General features: G+C 46.5%; 1 protein-coding gene across 2 annotated transcripts in view; it reads left to right on the forward strand.

Annotated features, from left to right (window-relative positions):
* The first annotated feature begins 14256 nt into the window (after positions 1–14256).
* The window catches only part of rbm33a (RNA binding motif protein 33a), a 342024-nt gene continuing 332555 nt past the window's right edge, over positions 14257–23725 (forward strand). For both annotated transcript variants that reach the window (XM_072508201.1, XM_072508202.1), the window contains exons 1-2: positions 14257–14478; positions 17438–17516. In XM_072508201.1, coding sequence (XP_072364302.1) covers positions 14460–14478; positions 17438–17516 — 98 coding nt within the window. In that variant the 5' untranslated portion in view covers positions 14257–14459. The remainder of the gene's footprint in view (positions 14479–17437; positions 17517–23725) is intronic.

The raw sequence follows: 23725 nt of genomic DNA on the forward strand, positions 1-23725 counted from the left end.
CATTACAAGCTGTTCTGCATAAATTTCACGTTTCTTGGTTGGCAGGATCTGAGGATTAGATGCTGACAAGGACAAGAATATTGATGGAATTTAGTCAGCTAAGATATTGTTATTCAGCAACACTACTAAGCTTCATGTTGACTTGTGCAGTCAGTTTTCGGGCAGTGCTTTCTGGTTTATCTCAGGTTCAGTGGAAAGAATCGGGTTTCTGGATGCCTGCCCCTATAGACCTCATTAATGAGCCTGACTTGGTTAATTTATTGGTTTACCCTACCAAACCTTCTACGAAGGGGTTATATCTCTAATATTTCTTTGTCAGGTATCTTATCTCTGAGGTACTTGACCTTGCATGTCAAAGCTTCAATGTGCACAAAAGAACTAGGAGCAGGAGTAGGCAATTCAGCCCCTCAAACCCACTCCACCATCCATTACGATCATGGCTGATCTCCTCTCGGCCTCAACCCTACTTTCCTGCCCACTCTCAATAAGACTTCAACCCATTCTTAATTAAAAATCTGTCTATCCCCTCCTTGAATTTTACTCAACGTCCCGGCATCCACCATACTCTGGGGTAGTGAATTCAACAGATTCATCCCTATTTGAGAGAATTAATTTCTCCTCATCTCTGTTTTAAATCTGCTACATCCTTATCCTAAAACTATGACCTATTTTCTTATCAGAGAATTTAGAGTGCAGAAGGATGTCATTCAGCCCATCAAGTCCACACCAATCCCCGAAAGAGCACCCTACCGGAGGCTACACCTCCACCCCATCCCCAACCCTGCAACCCAGCAACCCCACCCAACATCTGGGCACTCCGGGGCAATTTAGCATGACCAATCCACCAAACTTGCACATCTTTGGACTGTGGGAGGAAACCGGAGCACCCGGAGGAAACCCACGCAGACACGGGGAGAACGTGCAGACTCCGCACAGACAGTGACCCAAGCCGGGAATCGAACCCGGGTCGCTGACACTGTGAAGCAACAGTGCTAACCACTGTGCTACCGTGCTGCCCTCTCATTCTAGACTATCCCACAATAGGCAACATCTGCTCTACGTCTACTTTGTCAATACCTTCTATCATCTTATATAGAGGGGCAAGCAATAGAGAGAGCTACACTTTTAGTTTGTGAAATATTAGCTGGTTAAATGCAAGTGATGCTGACTTTCATAGTTCCTAAGCCTTGCTGATCCATAAGACTTAGTTCTGCTTCGCAATATCTCGGCCTAATGGGCTAGGCAAGAGGGAGGTATCACTGGAGAAAGAAGGCATGTTCCAATTTGGACAATGGATAAACAGTAACTTGATTTGGAGCTTCATGGAGATGGCCAGCATTTCCTGCATGTCAGAGCTGCCCTCAACAACCCCCAAAAAAGCCACTTTGACCTCTAGCGGGAATCATAACAATTGGTCCCAGAACATCACTGCAGGGGTTCCTCAGGATAGTGTCCAAGGCCCAATCATCTCAGCTGCTTCATCAATGACTTTCCTTTCAACATAAGGTCAGATGTGTGGACCTTCGCTGATGATTGCACAATGTTCAGCACCATTTGTGACTCCTTAGACACTGAAGCAGTCCACGTGCAAATGCAGCAATATCCAGGCTCGGACTAACAAGTGACAATTAACATTCAAGCCGCACAAGTGCCAGACAATGACTATCTCCAATAAGAGAGAACCATGTCCACATTGACACTTACCAATTTTTGCAGATGCACCATAGAAAGCAGCCTATCCGGCTGCATCACAGCCTGTTATGGCAATTGCTCGGCCCAAAGCTGTGAGAAATTATAGACAGTCGTGAACACAGCCCAGTCTATCACCCGAACTCGCCTCCCATCCATTGACTCTTTCTAATAATAATAATAATCTTTATTCGTGTCACATGCAGGCTTACATTAACACTGCAATGAAGTGACTGTAAAAATCCCCTCGTGATCACTCTCTGTCACCTGTTCGGGTACATTGAGGGAGAATTCAGAATGTCCAATTCACCTAACAAGCACATCTTTCGGGACTTGTGGGAGGAAACTTGAGCACCCGGAGGAAACCCACACAGACATGGGGAGAACCTGCAGACTCCGCACAGACAGTGACCCAAGCCGGGAATCAACCCTGGCGCTGTGAAGCAACAGTGCTAACCACTGCACTACCGTGCCGTCAACACCTCCAGTTGCTTTGGGAAAGCGGGCAGCATAATCAAAGACGCCTCCCACCGGGTTATTCTCCCTTCCAACCTCTTCCTCTTCGGACAGGAGACACAAAAGTCTGAGAACAAATGCTAACAGGTTCAAAAACAGCTTCTTCCCCAATGTTAACAGGCTCCTGAATGACCCTCTCATGGGTTGAACTGATCTATGCACACATCGGGCGGGATTCTCCGACCCCACGCCGTGCCGGAGAATCGCCGGTGGGCGGCGTGAATCCCGGCCCCGCTGGTTGCCGAATCCTCCGGCGTCGGGGTTTTGGCGGGGGCGGGAATCGTGCCGGTCGGCGGCCGCCAACAGCAGCCCCCCCGGCGTTCTCTGGCCCGCGATGGGCTGAGCGGCCACCCGTTTTAGGCCCGTCCCGCCGACGTAAATTAGACCTGGTACTTACCGGCGGAACCTGGCTCTGCGGGCAGCCTCCGGGGTCCTCGAGGGGGCGCGGGGGGATTTGGCCCCGGGGGGGTGCCCCCACGGTGGCCTGGCCCGCGATCAGTGCCCACCGATCCGCGGGTGGGCCAGTGCCATGGGGGCACTCTTTCCCTCCGCACCGGCTGCTGTGGACCTCCACCAAGGCCGGTGCGGAGACGAACCCCCCTGCACATGCGCTGGGATGACGCCAGCACACGCTGGCGCTCCTGTGCATGCGCCAACTTGCGCCGGCCGGCGGAGGCCCTTCGGCGTCGGTTGGCGTGGCGCCAAGCCCCTTCCGCGCCAGTTGGCGCGGCGCCAACCCCGCCGGCGCTGGCCTCGACCCTAAAGGTGCAGAGGATTCCGCACCTTCCCGGCAGCCCGTCGCCGGAGTGGTTCACGCCACTCCTCGACGCCGGGACCGCCCACCCCGCTGGGTAGGGGAGAATCCCGCCCATCATCTCTACTGAGTAGTACAACATTCCATCTGCTTCAGCCGATGTCTGTGTGTCGGGGCGGCACGGTAGCACAGTGGTTGGCACTGTTGCTTCACAGTGCCAGGAACCCGGGTTCGATTCCTCGCTTGAGTCACTGTCTGCGTGGAGTCTGCATGTTCTCCCCGTGTCGGCATGGGTTTCCTCCGGGTTCCTCCCACGTGTCCCGGAAGACGTGCTTATTAGGTGAATTGGACATTCTGAATTCTCTCTCAGTATGCCAGAGTGTGGCGACTAAGGGATTTTCACAGTAACTTCATTGCAGTGTTAATGTAAGTCTACTTGTGACACTAATAAAGTTTATTATCATTACTATGTATTTAGATTGTGTATTTATCATATGTACTATATTTTTTCATGTGTGGAACAATCTGTCTGGACTATACGCAGAACAATACATTTCACTGTACCTCGGTAGACGTGACAATAAATAAATAAAATTAAATCAAAATCATCGGAAACTGACCTGGATTAGCCATATAAATACTATGGCTACAAGAGCAGGTCAGAGGCTAGGAATCCTGTGGTGAGTTACCTCCTGACCCCCCAAAGCCTGTCTACCACTTACTAGGCACAAGTCAGGAGTGTGAAGGAATCCTCTCCACTTGCCTTGATGAGTGCAGCTCCAACAACACTCAAGAAACTTGACCCCACCCAGGCAAAACAACCCACTTGATTGGCACCCCTACCACAAACATTCACTCGTTCCACCACTGACGAACAGTAGCAGCCGTGTGTACCATCTACAAGATGCACTGTAGAAAAAAGGTCTGTCTGACCTTTCCGGTGGCACTGCCCTCTTTGTTATTGGAGGGGGTGTTGTCGGTGATGGGGTTGGAGATGCAGACTTCTCAGTGATTTATCGGAGGATTTTGGAGAAGGATAGGGCATCTCTGGAGGGGGTTAAGGCCAAGTGAGAAGAGGAGTTGGGGATGCTGGAGGAGGAACTGTGGTGTGAGGTGTGTGGAGGATGAATGCTTCAATCTTGTGTGCGAGGCTGGGGTTGATACAGTTAAAAGTGGTATATAGAGCGCACCTGATGAAGTTGAGGATGAGCTGATTGTTTAAGGGGGTGGAGGATTCTTGTGAGTGGTGTGGGAGGAGTCCAGCCAATCAAGTACACATATTCTGGTCCTGCCCGAAGTTGGAGAAGTTTTGGGGGTCATTCTTCAGCACTACGTCGCCGATCCTCCATGTGGCCTGAGACCTAGTCCCCTGGGGGCCTTATTCAGGTGTGTTGGATTTGCCGGGGTTGCAGATGAGTGCAGGGCAGATGTTTTAGCCTTTGCGCGCAGGCAGGTCCTGTTGGGGTGGAGGTCAGATACTCCACCCTCTGCCTCGGTATGGCTGGGGGATCTAATGGAATTCTTGTGTTTGGAAAAGGTAAAATTTGCTTTGAGGGGGGGCGAGTGAGGAATTACACAGGAGATGGAGTCTGTTTGTATTGCATTTCGGGGAGCGGGTTGCCACCAATTGCTCGGGGGAGGGGTAGGGGGATGGTGGGGGTGGGTTGGTTGGGGGCACAGTTTGTGGGGGGGGGTGGATCCAGGGGATTGTTTTGGGTTGGTTTTGTTTTGTAAACGTTATGTGTTTTCTTTTATTTTTTTAATTTTAAAATAAATTTAGAGTACCCAATTATTCTTTTTCAATTAAGGGGCACTTTAGCGTGGCCAATCCACCTAACTTGCACATATTTGTGTTGTGGGGGTGAAACCCACAAATCCATGGGGAGAATGTGCAAACTCCACAAGGACAGTGACCCAGGGCCGGGATTCGAACCCGGGTCCTCAGCGCTGAAGCTCCAGTGCTAACCACTGCACCACATGTCCCCTACTTTATGTGTTTAATTGTTAAAATGTTAAAACTTGACTAAAAATATTTTTTAAAAAAGAAGCACTGCAGTAACTCACCAAGGTTCCTTAGACATGAGGCGGGATTCTCCGACCCCCCCACCGGGTTGGAGAATCAGTGGGGGTCGGCGTGAATTCCGCCCCGCCGCTCCGACGCCAGCTGCCGAATTCTCCGGCGCCGGTTTTTGGGCGGAGGCGGGGATCGTGCCGGTAGGGGGCCGTTGGCAGTGGGCCCCCCCCCCCCGCCGATTCTCCGGGCCCCGATGGGCCGAGCGGCCGCCCGTTTACGGCCAATCCCGCCGGCGTGGATTAGACAAGGTCCATACTGGTGGGACCTGGCTTTGAGGGTGGCCTGCAGAGTTCTCGGGGTGGCGCGGGGGGATCCGGCCCTGGGGGGGGGCCACACGGTTGGGGCCCATCGATCTACGGGTGGCCCTGTGCCGTGGGGGCAGTCTTTCCCTCCGCACCAGCCTGTGTAAGGCTCCGCCATGGCCGGTGCGGAGAAGAAACCCCCTGCGAATCATGTGCAGGAATTACGTCAGTGGTTCTACACAAGCGGCAAAACACGCTGGCGCTCCTGCGCATGTGCCAACACGCGCCGGCCGGCGGAGGCCCTTTGGCGCCGGTTGGCGCGGCGCCAACCACTCCAGCGCCAGCCTAGCCCCTGGAAGTGCGGAGGATTCTGCACCTTCCGGGCGACCTGATGCCGGAGTGGTTCACGCCACTCTTGAGCGCCGGAACGGCCCGCCCCACCGGTTGCGGGAGAATCCCAGCCAACATCTTCTAAACCCACGATCACTACCATCTAGGACAAGGGCGGCAGATACAGGGGAACACCACCACCTGGAGGTTGCCCTCTAAGTCACTCATCATCCTGACTTGGAAATATATCGCCGCTCCTTCACTGCCATTGGGAGAAAATCGTGAAACTCCCTCCCTAATAGCACAGTGGGTGTACCTACACCACAGGGACTGCAGCGGTTCAAGGCGGCTGCTCATCACCACCTTCTCAAGGACAATTAGGGATTGGCAGGAAATGCTGGCCAAGTCACATCCCGTAAAAAAAGAATTAAAAAAAATCTAATGTGAGGATTGAATTCCTTGCTTGGTAGGCGGCTAACACCAGACCTTCCCCACAGGTAATGAAATGAACAGCATAACACCCCAATTACTGTGTGGATTCATTGTTATGCCAGTGCATGGAAACACACCATGATACATGTCCACTGTAAGAATTTTCTGCTGACAGTCAGCATTTTGGAGAGCTGATCAACAGGTCAGCCAAAAACTGTGAATACAACCCTCAGACCTTAGTATTATTTCTTTCTTTGTTGTACACATGTCCATTGTTAAAGAACCCCTTTACCCTCAGTACTGCTGCAAGCAGTGGACCCAGCCAGTGGCGGCAATTTTTCACAGGGTTTTTAGCTCATAATATTAGCTGGAGTGGCTTTCATCTGAAATGTAATTGCCAAGACGTTTTTCCCAAAAGTATATGTATTCATAGAATCATAGAATTTACAGTGCAGAAGGAGGCCATTCGGCCCATTGAGTCCGCACTGGCCCTTGGAAAGAGCACCCCACTTAAGCTCACACCTCCACCCTATCCCCGTAACCCAATAACCCCACCTAATCTTTTTGGACACTTTAAGGGCAATTTATCATGGCCACTCAACCTAACCTGCACATCTTTGGTCTGTGGGAGGAAACCGGAGCACCCGGAGGAAACCCACGCTGACAGGGGGAGAACGTGCAGACTCCGCACAGACAGTGACCCAAGCCAAGAATCGAACCTAGGACCCTGGAGCAGTGAAACAACAGTGCTAACCACTGTGCTACCGTGCCGCCCACATTCATATAATTTGTAAATTACGTAACAGTTCAAACTTGTGCATACAGTCCAATTTCTTTCAATCTTGCATCTGATACTCTGAGGTGCCTGCCCAGAGTGATAGGGATCTGGTACTCACTGTCTGAAAAACACCCTCACATACACAAGACGCTACAAGAGTTGGAAAGTGGGATGAGGCTGGATGGTAAGTTGTTGGGCAAACTGGATGTGATGGTCCAAACGGCCTCCTTCCAACCTTTAAACTTCTATGATTTCTGAATTTGCAATTGCATGTTATATTTACAATGTACATTTACATTTCATGTCAACATCCTCTGGTGAATTCAGCTCAAGGGATTTTCCATGGTTCCCAGCTCCTGGTGTGCTGTGGCGGGAGGGCCTTTGCCCTTTGCCAAAGTGACTGGAATCACCGTCATTAGTGGAAGGAGCGATATTGGAGTGAGAGGGGTCTGGTCGTTTAAAATTGACCATAGACTTAAAAATCTGTAAATACCTTGCTGTAAACTTCAAGTGCGCTCATATAAACTACTAGGGAGAGCTTTGGCATTGCACAAGTTTGAATGTCTTTCTTCACCTGAGAAAGGAACTGGATGACATTGTGTGTCGCCGAGGGGAACTGCAATAAGAGGAAAATGGAGAAGGAAAGTGGGAGGGGGTGAGAAGGACAGTTAGACAGAGGAAATGGATGACAATAAGTAGGACAATTGAAGAAGAGAAGAAAGTTGGAAGGTGAAGAGGACGTTGATTCCACTGAAGATAGCAATGAAAGGGATGGAGCAATGACAATGAAGAGAAAGGGAGTAATGGACAGCAGTGAAGGGACAATAATTGGCAACCAGGAATCAGATTAGAGCCACTACACATAATCTGATTGATTGAAGGCTCAAGAATCTAGTGTTGACAGCTTTAATGCTTCATTTAGATATGTGACTTAGCTTCTGCATTCCCTGATATTGATGTCAATTGTAAAACACATGTAAATCTCACGAATCCGAGTTACTTAGAATCAGTCAGCCCACTGGATGTTGCCTTGTACATCCCGGGGTTGACCTCCAGTGTCCGAAGTTCAAACTGCACCCATTTACACCAGTATAGTTTCACTTCTCATGCTCTGTATTCATGCAATTCTGTCAGTTGATTCTTCTCTGTCTCCTCTCCTGTTTTAGAACCATTGAAAGGTTATGGTGCAGAAAGAGGTCTTTCAGCCCATCGTGGCTGTGCCAATAAAAGAATCTAGCAGCTCATTTTACTCCCTTTTTCCGGCACCTAGTCCATAGCCTTGCCTATTACAGCACTTCAGATCCAGTTGAGCATTTCAGTCGTAACCTTCAACTTTGGCAGTGAACCCCAGACGCATCCCAGCCCCTGGGTGAAAAGGTTTTTCCTCTAATCCTTCTACCAACCATCTTAAATCTATGCCATGTGGTAATTGGCCTCTCAGCCAGGGGAAACAAGTCTTTCCTGTCTACCCTGTCTAGGCCCCTCATAATTCTGTACACCTCAATGAGGTCACCTCTTATCCTCCTCTGTTCAAAGGAAAACAACCCTATCCTATCCAAACTCTCCTCATAGCTGCAATTTTCAAGCACAGGCAACATTCTTGTAAATCTCCTCTGCACTCTCGCCACCAAAATTATGATCTTCCTGTAATGTGGTGACCAGAACAGTACACAAAACTCCAGCGGTGACTTCAACAGCATTTTTTACAGTTCCATCATTACATCCCTGCTTTTGTATTCAATAGCTCACCCAATAAAGGAAAGCATTCCATTTGCTTTTTTGACCAACTTGTTCACCTATCCTGCCACCTTCAAGGACCTGTGGATATGCACCCCAAGGTCACTTACCTCCTCAACCCTTTTCAATATTATCATTTATTGAGTATTCCCTTGCTTTATTTGCCTTCCCAAATGCATTACCTTGCGCTTTCCTGGATTGAATCCATTTGCCACTTCTCTGCTCCAACCAAACCATTGGTATTATTCTGGAGTCAACAGCTGTCCTCTTCACTATCAACTATATTGCCAATTTTTGTATCATCTGTGAATTTTCCAATCATGCCTCCCACATTTAAGTCAAAATCATTAATATGTACAACAAACAGCAAGGGCCCCAACACTGAGCCCTATGGAACACCACTGGAAATTGTTTTTCATTCGCAAAAAACATCCATCGACCGTTACCCTTTGTTTCCGGTCATTGAGCCAATTTTGGATCCAATCTGCCACCTTCCACTTTGTCCCATGAGATCTTATTTTTCCGACCAGTCTGTCATGTGGGACCTGGTCAAGTGCCTGACTGAAATCCATGTAGACAACATCCACTGCACTATCCTCATCAATCCTCCTGGTCATTTCCTCAAAAAATTCACTAGAATGTCTGAGTTATCCCTCTCCGCAGTGGAGGCAAAGACAAAATACACAATGAGAACACTGCCCACATCTTCTGGGTTAACCCACAAGTAACCATGAATATCTCTGATAGGCCCTGCCTTTTTCTTAGTTTTCTCTTGCTTTTAATCTTAGGATTTTCAAGAATTTTATCTGCCAATATTTTTTGTATCTGGTCCTTGCCTTCCTAATTTCCATTTTTACTTCACCCCTGTACTTTCTAAACTCCTCTAGGTTTCCTAAAGTATTACATCTTTTGTGATTGTCATTAGCTTTCTTTTTCTACTTTATCTTGGCCGTATGTTTCTGGTTAATCAGGAGGCCCTAGATTTTGCAGTATCACCCTTTTTATTTGTGGGGACATGTCTACACTGTGCCAGTAGAATTTCACCTTTGAATGCCTTCCACTGATTTGATACAGTTTATCCTGCCAGTAACCATATCCAATCAACACTTGCAACTCATCTCTCAGCCTTGTAAAATTGTTGTCCCCCAATTCAGAAATGTTAGTCCTGTTCTATCTTTGTCCTTTCCCATAAAGATGCTAAATCTAACGATATTATGGTTACCATCTCCAAAATGGCCCCCACTCTATATCCAGGAATGTTGGGCTGCCATTTTTGCCCCTCCTTCAGTCAACTTTCTGATATAGCAATGATATCTTGCTGTCACCTCATCAGTTTTTATTTACTATGCTCCTTGCATTCACATACATACCCTTTGAGACTGCCAAATTCCCGTGCTGTATACTTTTTAACCTGTGCTGCTTCTGCCTTTTAGAATCACTCACTAATTCTCCATCTCCCGTTCCCTGATCTGAATTTGCCCTCAAATTTCATCCTCCTGCCAATCTAATTTAAACCCCCACCAACAGCACTCACAAATCTCCGTGCGGGGATATTCATCCCAGTCCTGTTCAGCTGTAGACCACCCGGCTTGTACAGGTCCCACCTTTTCCCGAACCTGACCCAATGCCTCAGAAATCTGATGCCCTCCCTCCTACACCAGCTTTCCAGCCACGTGTTTAATTGCTCAATTCTCCTGTTTCCATATTCGCTTGCATGTGGGACTGGGAGTAATCCTGAGAATACTGCTTTAGGCGTCCTGTTTTTCAATCTCTTTCCTAGCTCCCTGAAATCTGCTTTCAAAACCTCATCCCCTTTCCGACCTAAGTCATTGGTTCCGATGTGGACCACGACCTTTGGCGGTTTACAAACCCCCCCCAGAAGGATGTCCTGCAACATACCATCCTGGAGCCACAGAAATGCCTGTCTGTTCCCCTAAATAACAAATCCCCTATCACTACTGCTTTTCCCCTCTTCTTTCTTCCCTCCTATCCAGCAGAGCCACCAGTGGTGCCACAAACTTGGTTCTGATTACAATCCTCTGAGGAAGCGATCCCTCACTGGTATCCAAACCCAAAAACTGATTGGTGAGCGGCAGCCTGGTAGTCACCTATTCCCCTTTTGCCTCCAGGCTCCTAAGATGTGGTGTGACCACCTCTCTCTTTTAAAACAATTTTAGAGTATCCAATTATTTTTTTCCAATTAAGGGGCAATTTAACATGGCCAATCCACCTAACCTGCACATTTTGGGTTGTGGGGCTGAAACCCACACAGACACGGGGAGAATGTGCAAACTCCACACGGACAGTGACCCGGGGTCGGGGTTGAACCCAGGTCCTCAGCGCCGTAGGCAACAGTGCTAACCACTGGGCCACCGCGCCGCCCGTAACCACCTCTCCGAACATGCTATCCATGTAGCTCTCAGCCTCGTGCATGCGCCACAATGGCTCCGGCCACCGCTTGAGTTCCGAAATGTGGAGCTGAAGTTTCTGCAGTGGGTGACACTTCCTGCACATGTGGTTGTCTAAAACACCAGGTGCATCCACAATGTCCGACATACGATAAGACATGCATTCCACCTGACTGTTGAGGGTGGTGTGTGGCGACAGGAAGGTGGTGGTGAGGGGAAGGCATCCCAATATGAGTTTAAGGAGTTGGAGGAAGATGATTATTTGTGCAAGGATCACAATCACATCACAGTGAACTGGATCTGGAAGACACCGGGTGAATTCTCCCATTTTGAGACAAAGTGTGGTGGTGTGCGGTCCCAGTGCTGCCTGACCCACTGGCCAGAATGATGGAACCCCGCATCAGATTCTGCACCTGGAACCTCATTAATTATGCACAGGTGTGTTCCTCTCTGACTCTTCTGGCGGCTGATAGCTGATTTGTCCAACCACCCTCAGCTGACTGGTTCAAAGGTCCCAGAGCCATATTTAAACACCAATCCAGTACACACTCATATCACTCTCTCCAGTCCACTTGTCTTCACCAGACCATGCAGGATGTCAGAAACCCAGAGGGAAGAGGCTAGTAGCCTCAAGAATTAGTCTGTTCCTTCATTCAACCACCGTCCCCCACCCATAACCCATCATCTGTGATGCATCCATGCCCCATCTTTTCATTGACCCACTGCATTTGGAGTCTTCATGTATCCACTTCCAGTAAACAATGTTGTATCCCCTTGTTTGTGAGTTTTTCATGCAACCTTGTTGGGGTCCAGTCTCCCTCCCCTCGGCCTTCCCTCTGCATTCCATTGTTAATCTCATTCATCCACCTCCATTCCCCTCTGTCTACCATTATGAGCCCTTGCCCTTCACCCCTCCTTGCACAGACCTCCTTCCACATTGTCCCCGTGTCTTCATCAGGCTTCCTCCTTGTCTCACCTTGCATTCCGCCCTCTGGTTGAACATTGGACCTTGGTTGCAGTGGCTGAGTGAGCCGCGCAGTACAGTGCTGTCCAGATAGACACTGGTGTGTGGCACCGAGAGGGAAGGAGACCCCTGCACCCTCCAACCTCACGTACTGAGTGACACAGGAGGATCCATAGGTTCAGCAGCAAGGTGCTGACCATGATGACCAGCTCGGCATGGAGATGGAGGGCAGAAACTGGTCTGCTCTGGCAGAGTGGTGTACAATGCATCAGGAGCAGCGCAGCTTTGTTGCACCCACCTTGAGGTCTCTTGCCAACTGACGACTGTCTTGTGCACGCCACTGCTTAGCAATTGGGTTTGATGCCAACATGATTTCCTGCATAAGGCATGATTGGAAGGCCTGATGGGATTCCAGCGAGCAGTTGTTTTAATGAGCATTCAAGAGATGCCACTGAATGTGAATTGCATCAGCTAGCGCGAAGACCTACCTGCCATTAACCCACCATTGGGAGAATTGCAACGGGATTTTATGCCGGTGGTCTTCGAGCTCCCGTCCACCACTAAACCCGCCATGGTCAGGATATGAGAATTCTACGCACAATATCCCCGTGTGAATTGAGATGGGGGGGGGGGGGTCTTGGTGGTGTTCAATCTTGGAGCATTTTATTGAGGTTGTCTTAGAACATAGAACATACAGTGCAGAAGGAGGCCATTCGGCCCATCGAGTCTGCACCGACCCACTTAAGCCCTCACTTTCACCCGATCCCCGTAACCCAATAACCCCTCCTAACCTTTTTTGGTCACTAAGGGCAATTTATCATGGCCAATCCACCTAACCTGCACGTCTTTGGACTGTGGGAGGAAACCGGAGCACCTGGAGGAAACCCACGCAGACACGGGGAGAACATGCAGACTCCGCGCAGACAGTGACCCAGCAGGGAATCGAACCTGGGACCCTGGCACTGTGAATCCACAGTGCTAATCACTTGTCCTACTGTGTTGTCTTGGAAAGTGGTAGCCTGGTTAGTCTCTTAAATCCCAATATTTCTCCCCAGAATAAAAATGTATCGATATTAAAGTGCTCAGAATAAATCAAAATGCATCATTTTTAATATTTATTTTTCTGGAGCAGCATGTCACCAGACCACCCTGGAGCTGTACCACTGATTTAGTATCTTTCATATTAGGCTTTCCCCCTTCAGATTTTCATATATTTATTTTTCCCCCTCCAAATGACGGAATAGTTTCTATACTTTAATTACAAAGTCCACGTAACCGAGGTTTGTCAACTCTGGTTAGTCATATTCATGGAGATTTCATCTTTGTCTCCAACTGTCCTATCTTGTGACACAACCTTTTTCTCCCTCATCTCCCATATTTTTATTCCTAATCAGCAAAGATTTAAAAATAAACATTTGTAATGCTTCTATGATTTATCTCCTGGGATGCTTGACAGTCTCTTTAATTCCTGCGGACTTTAGGGCAATCCTGGAGGGCAAATGGCAACACTCGATATCAGGCTAATATTCCACAGTGGAATCTCTAACGCAGTTCCTCAGGATCGAGGATGACTTGCTTCCATTCTGGCTATACAGTCTCTGAGAGCTTAATCCTGGATATTGCCTATTACAATATTGCATACGTGCAAATGGTGGAATATATGGAATAAGATACTCAAAATATCTTTTGGGCAGCACGGTAGCACAGTGGGTAGTACTGTTGCTTCTCCTTCCACAAATCCCGAAAGATGTCATGTTAGGTAATTTGGACATTTAGAATTCTCCCTCTGTGTACCCAAACAGGTGCCGGAATGTGGTGACTAGGGGCTTTTCACAGTAACTTCATTGCAGTGTTAATGTAAGCTTACTTGTGACAATAAAAATTATAATTTTTTAAAATTGTGTTTCGGCCTGTTGAAAGTGCATTGTTTGCTTCAGCAACTGGTGTCTCTTTCCGTGGAACCCCAAATATATTCTCATGTTCCAGATTGGAACAGAAGAGCAGGTGGCGGTGCCTCCAACCCATTAAACCTTTCCGCAATTCAAGAGTGTGGTACCAAATGTGTTCACACAATTTTTGACACTTGTAATTATTCTTTGCTGTGATGTAGAGAGTCAGACTTTATTGGGTAACATTCTTTCAAAGAAACTGAACCAGGGGACGTCTTCAACTAAACACAATGCTACCGCCATTCTCTCCCATCATCCTTTCCATAAACTCAACTCCTGTTTGTTTTTGATACCACTGGGAATATGAAGCTTGGTCCACCGGGGTAGTGTACTATCTTACGCACGCATGCGCGGCGGAGTCCTCCAGTTTACCGTGATGCTCCACGGGGACAGCGCCATTCCGCCATGTTGTGATTTACCTTCTGTCTCTCTCTCTCTTTCGAGCGGAGGGCAAAAAAAAAAAGTGAAACGTTTCAATCGGGTCTTTATACATATATTTTCCCTTCTTTTATCCCGGTTCCTGGACGAGCGAAGCGAATCCAGGTTAATGCAACTTTGACAGTCGACTTCGTATAACCGCTGCACGATGGCCTGCAACGCACAAGGTAATTTCCTAATCGCAGGTTCAGGTACTGAAAACAAGGCATCGAATGGTAAATAGTTTTAGTGAGGCTGTCGCGGCTGCCGAGGCCCAAGCACGGCGTAGAAAAAGAGAAGGACCTGACCCTGAGTTTGGCGCTGGCCTTATTAGGAGGCCGCTGCTGCTGACTCCTCACTACCCCCCCGGGGTGAGAGGGTTGGCTGGGCTGTGCTTACAGACCGTCTCTGGCATGGAGCTGGTGTTGTGTCGACGGCCGCGGCCTCCATTGCCGGGTCCCCGCTCGATTGCTGCTTTCCTTCCCTAGCTCAACCCCTCTCGGTTTACAGCCGTTACCAAAATATATATTGAAAGGGGACCGGTCTTCTTGACTCATAAATTTTTTAATTCGCTCTGCACTGTTTTCTTGCAGGGAGAGATTGCGAGACAAAGAGTTGGAAACTAAATGTTTATCATTTCGTACCAAAAGCATCCTTTTTGTGTTTGTTTAATGACTGCGCGATTTCCCCCCCCCCTTTTTTCCAGTCATGATACACTGTCTTTGTCATATTGTCATATATGTATACAAAACCTAGTTGGTCTCTTGTTTCCAACATTTCCTGTTTATATTTCAAATGTTTTATGTTGCTCACTATTAGTCTGGAACACAATTTTCATGTTTTGATCCTGTACTGGCCTGAACGTTTATGGCCAAAATTTCACATCTGGATGATTATAACTAATTATGAACTGTTTAACTCTTGTCTGATGACACTTGTAATTGTCTATAATGTTAAGACTACATTACATGTTTTAACAATTGCATTTCCATTCTTTAATTCAACTTGCTACATCATGCAATTTTTGGTAATCCAGTCTTTCTGCGTTATAAGGCTATGGTACAAATATGTGCTTCACATGAGTGACATTTTGTAAGAAGTACATTTTGTGGGATGTGTAAGTTGGTCTGTAACCAATTTTATATTTAGGAAAAAATATCCATTATATGTTAAATCATAAAGTATATTTTTGGGCAGCACGGTGGCGCAAGTGGTTAGCACGGTATCCTCACAGCGCCGAGGTCCCAGCTCGATCCCGGCTCTGGGTCACTGTGCGTGTGGAGTATGTGCATTCATCCCATGTTTGTGTGGGTTTCGCCCCCACAATCCAAAAGATGTGCAGGTCAGGTGGATTGGCCATGCTAAATTGCCCCTTAATTGGAAAAAATTGAATTGGATACTCTAAATTTATAAAATAAAATAAAAATAAAGTATATTTGTGAAAATAGTAAGTTTAATTATAGAATTCTGACTGATCTGTTGTGGGCATGCCCCCACAAATAATTTATGCAAGTGTTTTTTAGAAAGCCTGTTGTTTACACATGTCCATAGGTGAATTTATTTAACCTTCTGCAGTACCTCGCACCATAATCTCTTCTCCAGCACTATCCCCAGCTCGTCCTCCCACTAAACTTTAATTCCTTCCATGGATACTTTATCCTTCTCTATGATCCTACCGTAAATTGCCGAAACGACCCCACCCTCCAGCCCCATCATTGACAGCACCTCCTCCAGCAGCGAGGAGGATGGTGCCTTTGGAAAGTTTGGAAAGACCTTTCTCACAAAGTTCTGCACCTGCATGTATCTCCTCATGCTGGAGCCCAAACTTCACCCCGAACTCCTCCAAGCTTGCGAACCGCCCCTCCAAAAACAAAGCCTTTATCTCCTTCACCCCTCTCTCCTCCCATCCCCAGAACCTCGCATCCATCCTCCCTGGCTCAAACCCAGGGTTCCCTCATCGGCAACAACCTCGAGCCTGCCCTCAACGTAGTGCTGCCGGAGGGGTGGCACTGTGGTAGCACTGCTGCCTCATAACACCGAGGATGCAGGTTCGATCCTGGCCCTGGGTCATTGTACTTGTGGAGTTTGTACATTCTCCCCGTGTCTGCGTGGGTCTCACCCCCACAACCCAAAGACTTGCACGGTAGGTCGATTGGCCACGCTAAATTGCCCCTTAATTGTAAAAAAAAAATGTATTGGGTACTTAAAATTTATTTAAAAAAAACTTGGTGCTGCAAGAATTGCCTCCAAATCTTCAGCGTGGTTTCCATGGATGAGTTTAAAATAAACAAAAATCATGTAAAAGCAAGGCTTTGAGGTGTAGCGGGATGGGGGAGTATTATTTCAATGTTTTGGACTTTCTTCAACTTCAGTGGAAAAGCTGTAGGAACTGACAGCCACACATGACTGGCAGCTGCAGTTGTCAGCCACTTTATCTTCTAATGTTGTGTGTTTTGAGACACTCCTTGTTTCTAAGTATTTAAGTGATCCATTTGAGTAGTTGACTGCAGATTAATGGAATACGTGGCTTTTTGTCCTTACTTTCCCTCCTACTTTCCTTTACAGATTTATTGTTTGGAAGTGCAGGTCAAAGGGTTGTGATGATTTACATTTCTTATGCTGCACTCATGGTGTCCAGATTTTCCCTGGTTGTCCCAATTATTACAGTTATAGTGCAACACTAGATCACAGAGAACTTCAATGCAGAGACGGATTTTGCCTAACGTGTGTACTTGTGTGAGGCTGGTCCCAATTCATTTACATTAATCATGAATTGGTTTAGTTTGCTGTACATACCATTCCAAATTGAATTTCAGATATTACATTGTGAGCATCAATCATAATAATTGTTGGTGTGTACAGCAAAAATGAAGCCTGCAATGGTGTTTCTCAAGTGATATTGCTACAGTGGTCCCTTTGCAATTATTTAATGTACATATGGTTCCTTTCTCAGTTTCATTGGTAATTATATCTGCTAGCAATATTTCAACATTAATAATTTCCTACATTGAACACAAAAAGTAACCTGAAGGTAAGATTGGCAAGTTTAGAACTTGCCAGGACAGTATATATACTAAACTGGCAATATTTCTGGGGTTCGACTTGTGGATGATAAACTAAAACTTTGTATGTATTTTATTTGTACAGAAGATGAATTTGACCAGCTTGATAAACCTGGCGCAGAGAGGTCTCGGAGAAGACGAACAACCAATGAAGAGTGGGACAGGTAGCTCTAGAATTTTACTATTGTACATCATTTTCAAAATTCTTATTACCCTCTTCAAACAAAATTTGAAGTACTCAATTCTTTTTTTTCAGTTGGCTTAAGTCCAAAAAGATTTAGGCACAGAATGGCACTGTGGAATTTTGTAATTGTCTTTTGAAATGTGATTATAATGACAAGGAGCATGCATACTAAAGACACGGGTCAGTGAGTTTGCGGCACATCGTAATTCACTGAATGTGAGGGCAATGTAATAAACTGCAAGTATTAAGGTTGAGTTTCCATTTATTATATCAGCGGAATTGTCCAAAAACAGTGGCAAAAGTGGGAGTTAAGACTTATGTGAGCTCTGCCCAAAACCACTTATGGTCACATTTTTTACACTGTTCAAAAATCACTTTATCTGAAGCAGGCCCCAGCCACAACTGACCTCAATCCCAGGCCAGTATTGTTGGGGAGGGTGTTGATACCCATTTGGGAGGAGTTATCCAATTTACTTATTTTTCATTCCATAGATACCAGTAGACAATGAGCAGAATGACTTTAAAACTTGAGTCAATCATATCAATGTTCTCAAGGCAGGATTCTTGGTAGTCTACAGAGAAGAAACCGTATCCTTATTGTTTAATCTTTGGCTTCCCTCTGAAGGATTTTGTTTTCCAGTGCCTTTATTGAATTCTTCCCCTAAACCTGGGCCCGATTGGCTTTTTCCAGTTACTAATCGATTCTTGTTCATGTTGCTGACTGCTTCATGAAAAAATTTGCATTTGAAATATACCAGTTTGGTATATAATTTGATATATATAATCAAATATAATTTGAGGAGAAACTTGAGAAATAATTGTAAGAGCACAATTTTGGGAATAATTTTTCAGTTGCACTCTTTCAATGTAGGGAGGTGGAAGATTGTGATGGTATATTTAAAGCTAAGGGCAAATTCAGATACCAAGGCCAATCCCTAAATGTCTTTGAGATGGTGGTGTGAGCGGCCCTCTGAATCCGTTGCACCTGCAATGCCCCAAAAGGGAAAAGTAAGCCCATTGTCTTAATTATTTTGCGACACAAAGTTTCAGTTTATAGGAAACATGGGCTTCGATGTGATGTTAAAAAATTGTGCTCTGGGTGCGAGCAATACATGGAGTTATAGTTTTGTAAATAAATGTTTTTAACAATTGCAAAATAGTTACTGTGTACCTTAACGATTTGCAGTGAAATGGAAAATTCTGCATTCAAAACAGCATAAATGGGTTTGTGAAGGGTATTTGTTTGAATGAAAGTGTGGATATGTCACAATTGTATTAGCAGCTGTTCAGCAAAGGTTCACTAAATTGCTTCCTGGGACGTAGGGATTTCTTATGAGGAAAGATTGTGTGTTGAGCCCATACCCATTGAGGGTTTGACGAATGAGAGATAAGATTCTGGGTGGACACGACAGGGTGGATGTTGAGAGGATGTTTCCTTTGTAGGGGAATCTAGAACTGCGATGACAGATAGATAGATTTATGTTCAACAAGGGAGTCTAACGTTATTGTGGACAGACAGAAAAGTGGAGTTGGGGGCCACAATTTGATCAGCCATGATTTTATTTATTGACAGCAGGCTGGAAGGCTGAATGACCCATTCCTGTTTTCAGTTTACTCTTGTGACTTCAGAATTGCTTGAAAAGTGGATGTTTGTGTTTACTAAAATGAAAAATTTGAATACTTGTCTAGCAGATCTCACAATGTGGAATAATCTGCCAGTTGCACTGAATATTTAAATACACTTGTACTGCATCCAAATCTATGTGGCTTGACCCAAAGTGACAGTGGACTGATTTGTTTGTTTCTAGTGACTTTTTGGCTATGAGAACTGAATTAAGAATTCAAAGTATGAAGTAGTTTACTTTATATTTGCGGCATTATAGTGCTCTATTGTGACAAAAGGTGGAATATTCCTGCCCTCTCCCCAGCATACACTCAGTGAGGAACTTAAGAAATGCGAGGAATAGGTCATTTGGTCTCTTCTGCGTCAGCCCATGGCCATTCTGATCATGGCCCCAACTCCACTGCCCCATAAACCTAGACTATCTCAGGCTTGAATATATCTAGACTGCTGCCTACAGTGGAGAATCACAAAGATTAATGACCCCCTGAGAAAAAAATCTACCTCATCTTCGTCTAAATGGGAAACTGTGGCTGTAAGTTCTAGATTCTCTCTTGAGGATAAACAACCTCACGGTGTCCAGCCTGTAAAGTCCCCTCAGGAGCTTATGTTTTCTAAATGTCCTGCTATTTCCTTAATGATGGATTCCAGAATTTTCACAATGACAGATGTTGGCTAAGTGGCCTTCGGTTTGAATAGTGAAGTTACATTTGCAGTTTTCCAATTTGCTGGGACCTTTTTAAAAACTTGCAATCAATGTATCCAGAACCCAGGATGCAGACCATGGGGTTCAAGGACCTAATGACCATTTCTCCCATTTTATTTCATCGTACTTTTTCTCTCGTGATTGCGATTGTTCTAAGTTTCTTCTTCCCTTTCCCCCATGATTTTATACATAATAACCGTTTATGATTTTATGCTATTCTTGGAATGCTTTTAGTATAATCTACCATGAAGATAGATTTTAAATAATACTTGTTTAAAGTCCTTGTTTTCTAATAGAACCCCCATAGAAGCAGAGGGAGGCCATTTGGCCCTTTGAGCCTGCAAAGGCTCTTGGAAAGAGCACCCTACTTAAGCCAACACCCCCACCCTATTCCAGTCACCCCACCTAACCTTCTGGACACTATGGGGCAATTTAGCATGGCCAATCCACCTAACCTACACCTCTTTCAACTGGGAGGAAACCGGAGCACCTGGAGGAAACCCACCCAGGCACAGAACGAAAGTGCAAACTCCACAGAGACGGTCACTCAAGGTCGGAATTGAACCTGGGTCCCTGGAGCTGTGAGGCAGCAGTGCTAGCCACTGTGTTGCTCCCAGTCTATTGCTGTAAGGAGCCAATGTTTACTTGAGTTACTCCTTTTTTTATACACTTGCAGAAGCTCTTGCTGTGCTGTTCATTTTCATATTTCATATTTCGTGTTAGTTCACACTTTTTTAAAGTATACCTTTTTTGTCACCAATTACTGGTTACAAACCCTCGCCCAATCCTCTGCTTTATCAAATCTTTGCAGCGTTGTGTACCATTTCTTTGAATTTGATACCATCCTTAACTTCCACAGATTGTTGTAGAGTCTTTCCTCAATTGAATTCATTTTGGTGAATGTCATGAAATATCTCCTTCAGCTGTTTGCCACTGCTCATTTACCGGCTGTTGAAGTCTGTTCCAATGTAACAGCTCCCCTTTTTCCAGTACTGGTGTCAGTGCCCCATTGAAACCCCATTTCTTTCAAACCAATCTTTCAGCCACACATTCATCTCTCTGATGTTATTTACCCTTTGCCAATTTGCTTATAGCATTGGTAATAATCCAGATATTATTACCTTTCTGGCTCTGCTTTTTAATTTCACTCCTTGCTGCTCATACTCTCTCAGCAGAATCTTTTCATGGTCAAATGTTATCGGTACCCACCTGGACCTTGACAACTGGATCCTTCCCCTCTGTGTAGAAGACTGCATGCCAAAGAAAGTAGTACCTACGTTCCCCAGCCCGAAACCTTGGCTTAATTGGCAGATTGACTCCCTACTGAAGGTCAGGACTTTACTCCCTATTGAAGGCCAGGACTGAGGCATTCAAGTCAGGCGGCCCAGACCTATACAAGAAGTCCAGGTGCGACCTCTGCCAAGTCATCAGGAATGGCAAAAGAGAATATCAGACCAGGCGAGAATCGCAAACTAACGTCACTGTCTCTCGTCGGTTGCGGCAAGGCTTAAACAACAGAATGGGCTTCAAAGCGAAGCCGAGCAAAATCTCTGGCAGCAGCGCACCCCTCACCGATGATCTCTATTCTCGGTTCGTGCAGGAAACCATTAAACCGCTGTCAACTGCTCCAGGAGCTCCGGACACGCCCGTGCCCACTGTCAAAGCTTCCGAAGTTAGATCAGCCTTCTTGAAAGTGAACCCTCGTATGGCGGCGGTCCTGATGGTGCACTCAGATCCTGCGCGGACCATCTGGCAGATGTGTTCGCGGACATCATCAATCTCTCTACTACGTTCCGAGATCCCCACCTGCTTCAAGGAGACCAACATCATACCGGTGCCAAAGAAGAACCAGGCAACGTGCCTCAATGACTACCATCTGGTGGCCTTGTGAAGTGCTTTGAGAGGTTGGTCATGAGACACATCAACTCCATACTCCCAGAATGCCTTGATCCACTGCAATTCGCATATCGACACAACTGGTCCACAGCAAACGCTAACTCCCTGGCCCTACACATCCCTGGAGCATCTCGACAACAAAGGCTCCTACATCAGATTCCTATTTATTGACTACAGCTCCACCTTCAACACCATAATCCCAGCCAAGCTCATATCAAAGCTCCAAAACCTAGGACTTGGCTCCTCACTCTGCAACTGGATCCTCGACTTTCTGACCCATAGACTGCAATCAGTAAGGCTAAACAACAACCCATCCACGATAGCCCCCTACTGTACTCCCATGTACATGACTGTGGCAACATTTGGCTCCAACTCTTAACTACAAGTTTCCTGATGACGCGACTGTAGTGGGTTGGATTTCGAACAATGATTAGTCAGAATACAGGAGGGAGATAGAGAACCTCGTGGAGTGGTGTAGCGATAACAATGTCTCCCTCAATGCCAGCAAAACTAAAGAGCTGGTCATTGACTTCAGGAAGCAAATTACCATAAACTCCCCTGTCAGCATCAACGGGGCCGAGGTGGAGATGGTTGACAGCTTCAAATTCCTAGGTGTGCACATCACCAACAATCTGCCCTGGTCCACCCACGACGACCAAGAAAGCACAATAGTGCCAATACTTCCTCAGGAAATGAACAAAATTTGGCATGTGCACATTGAATCTTACCAACTTCATGGAAAGCATCCTAACTGGCTGCATCACAGCCTGGTATGGCAACTGCTTGGCCCAAGACCGTAAGAAACTACAGAGAGCCGTGAACACAGTCCAGTCCATCACACAAACCTGCCTCCCACCCATTGACTCCGTCTGCACCTCCTGCTGCCTGGGGAAAGCAGGCAGCATAATCAAAGACCCCTCCCATCCGGTTTATTCACTTGTCCAACTTGAAATGAAATGAAATATAAATCGCTTATTGTCACAAGTAGGCTTCAAATGAAGTTACTGTGAAAAGCCCCTAGTCGCCACATTCCGGCGCCTGTTTGGGGAGGCTGTTACGGGAATTGAACCGTGCTGCTGGCCTGCCTTGGTCTGCTCTCAAAGCCAGCGATTTAGCCCTGTGCTAAACAGCCCCTCTGTTACTCCATCGGTCAGGCGATAAAGGTCAGAACAAGCACTAACAGTTTAAAAAAACAGCTTCCCCGCTGTTACCAGCCTCCTAAACGACCCTCTTATGGTTGATCTGATCTCTTCACGCACCTTCGCTACTGAGTAGTACTACACTCCTGTATGCTTCACCCGGTGTATTTACAATGTATATTTTATGTTTGCCCTAGGTATTTTCTTTTCATGTACGGAATTATTTGTCTGAACTGTACGCAGAACAATACTTTTCACTATCTTAGTACACGTGACAAATAAATCCAATTTTGAACTTTGTATGGGCGGGCGGGGAAGGTGCCGAGGGTGGGGAGTACCATGCTGCAGAGACAGAGGCAGCAGGGGAGGTTGGCGTTGACAAACTTGCTTCATTATTATCGGGCGGCGAATATGATGGGAAGGAGAAGGGATGGAGTGGGTTTGGGTGTAGGAATCTTGTAAGGGGTCTAATTTGAGGGCTATGGTGACCGCAATGTTGCCAGTGGCTCCGAGTAGGTATTCAGGGAGCTTGGTGGTGCAGTCCACGGTGAAGATATGGAATCAGTTGAGGAGGCATTTTAGGGTGGAAGGGATGTCGGTGCTAGCGCCGCTGTGTGGGAATCATGGGTTTGAGCCAGGGGGGGATGGATAGTGTATACAGGAGTTGGAGGGAAGTGGGACTGATCAAGGTGAGGGATTTGTATTTGGAGGAAGGGTTCGTCAGACTGGAGGAGCTAAGGGAGAGGGTAGAACTGCTGAGGTGGAATGAGTTCAGGTATCTGCAGGTTAGGGACTTTGTGCGAAAGGTCTGGAGGGGGTTGTCGGGA

This window comes from Scyliorhinus torazame, chromosome 6, assembly GCF_047496885.1.
Source record: "Scyliorhinus torazame isolate Kashiwa2021f chromosome 6, sScyTor2.1, whole genome shotgun sequence".
In the NCBI taxonomy this organism is placed as follows: Eukaryota; Metazoa; Chordata; class Chondrichthyes; order Carcharhiniformes; family Scyliorhinidae; genus Scyliorhinus; species Scyliorhinus torazame.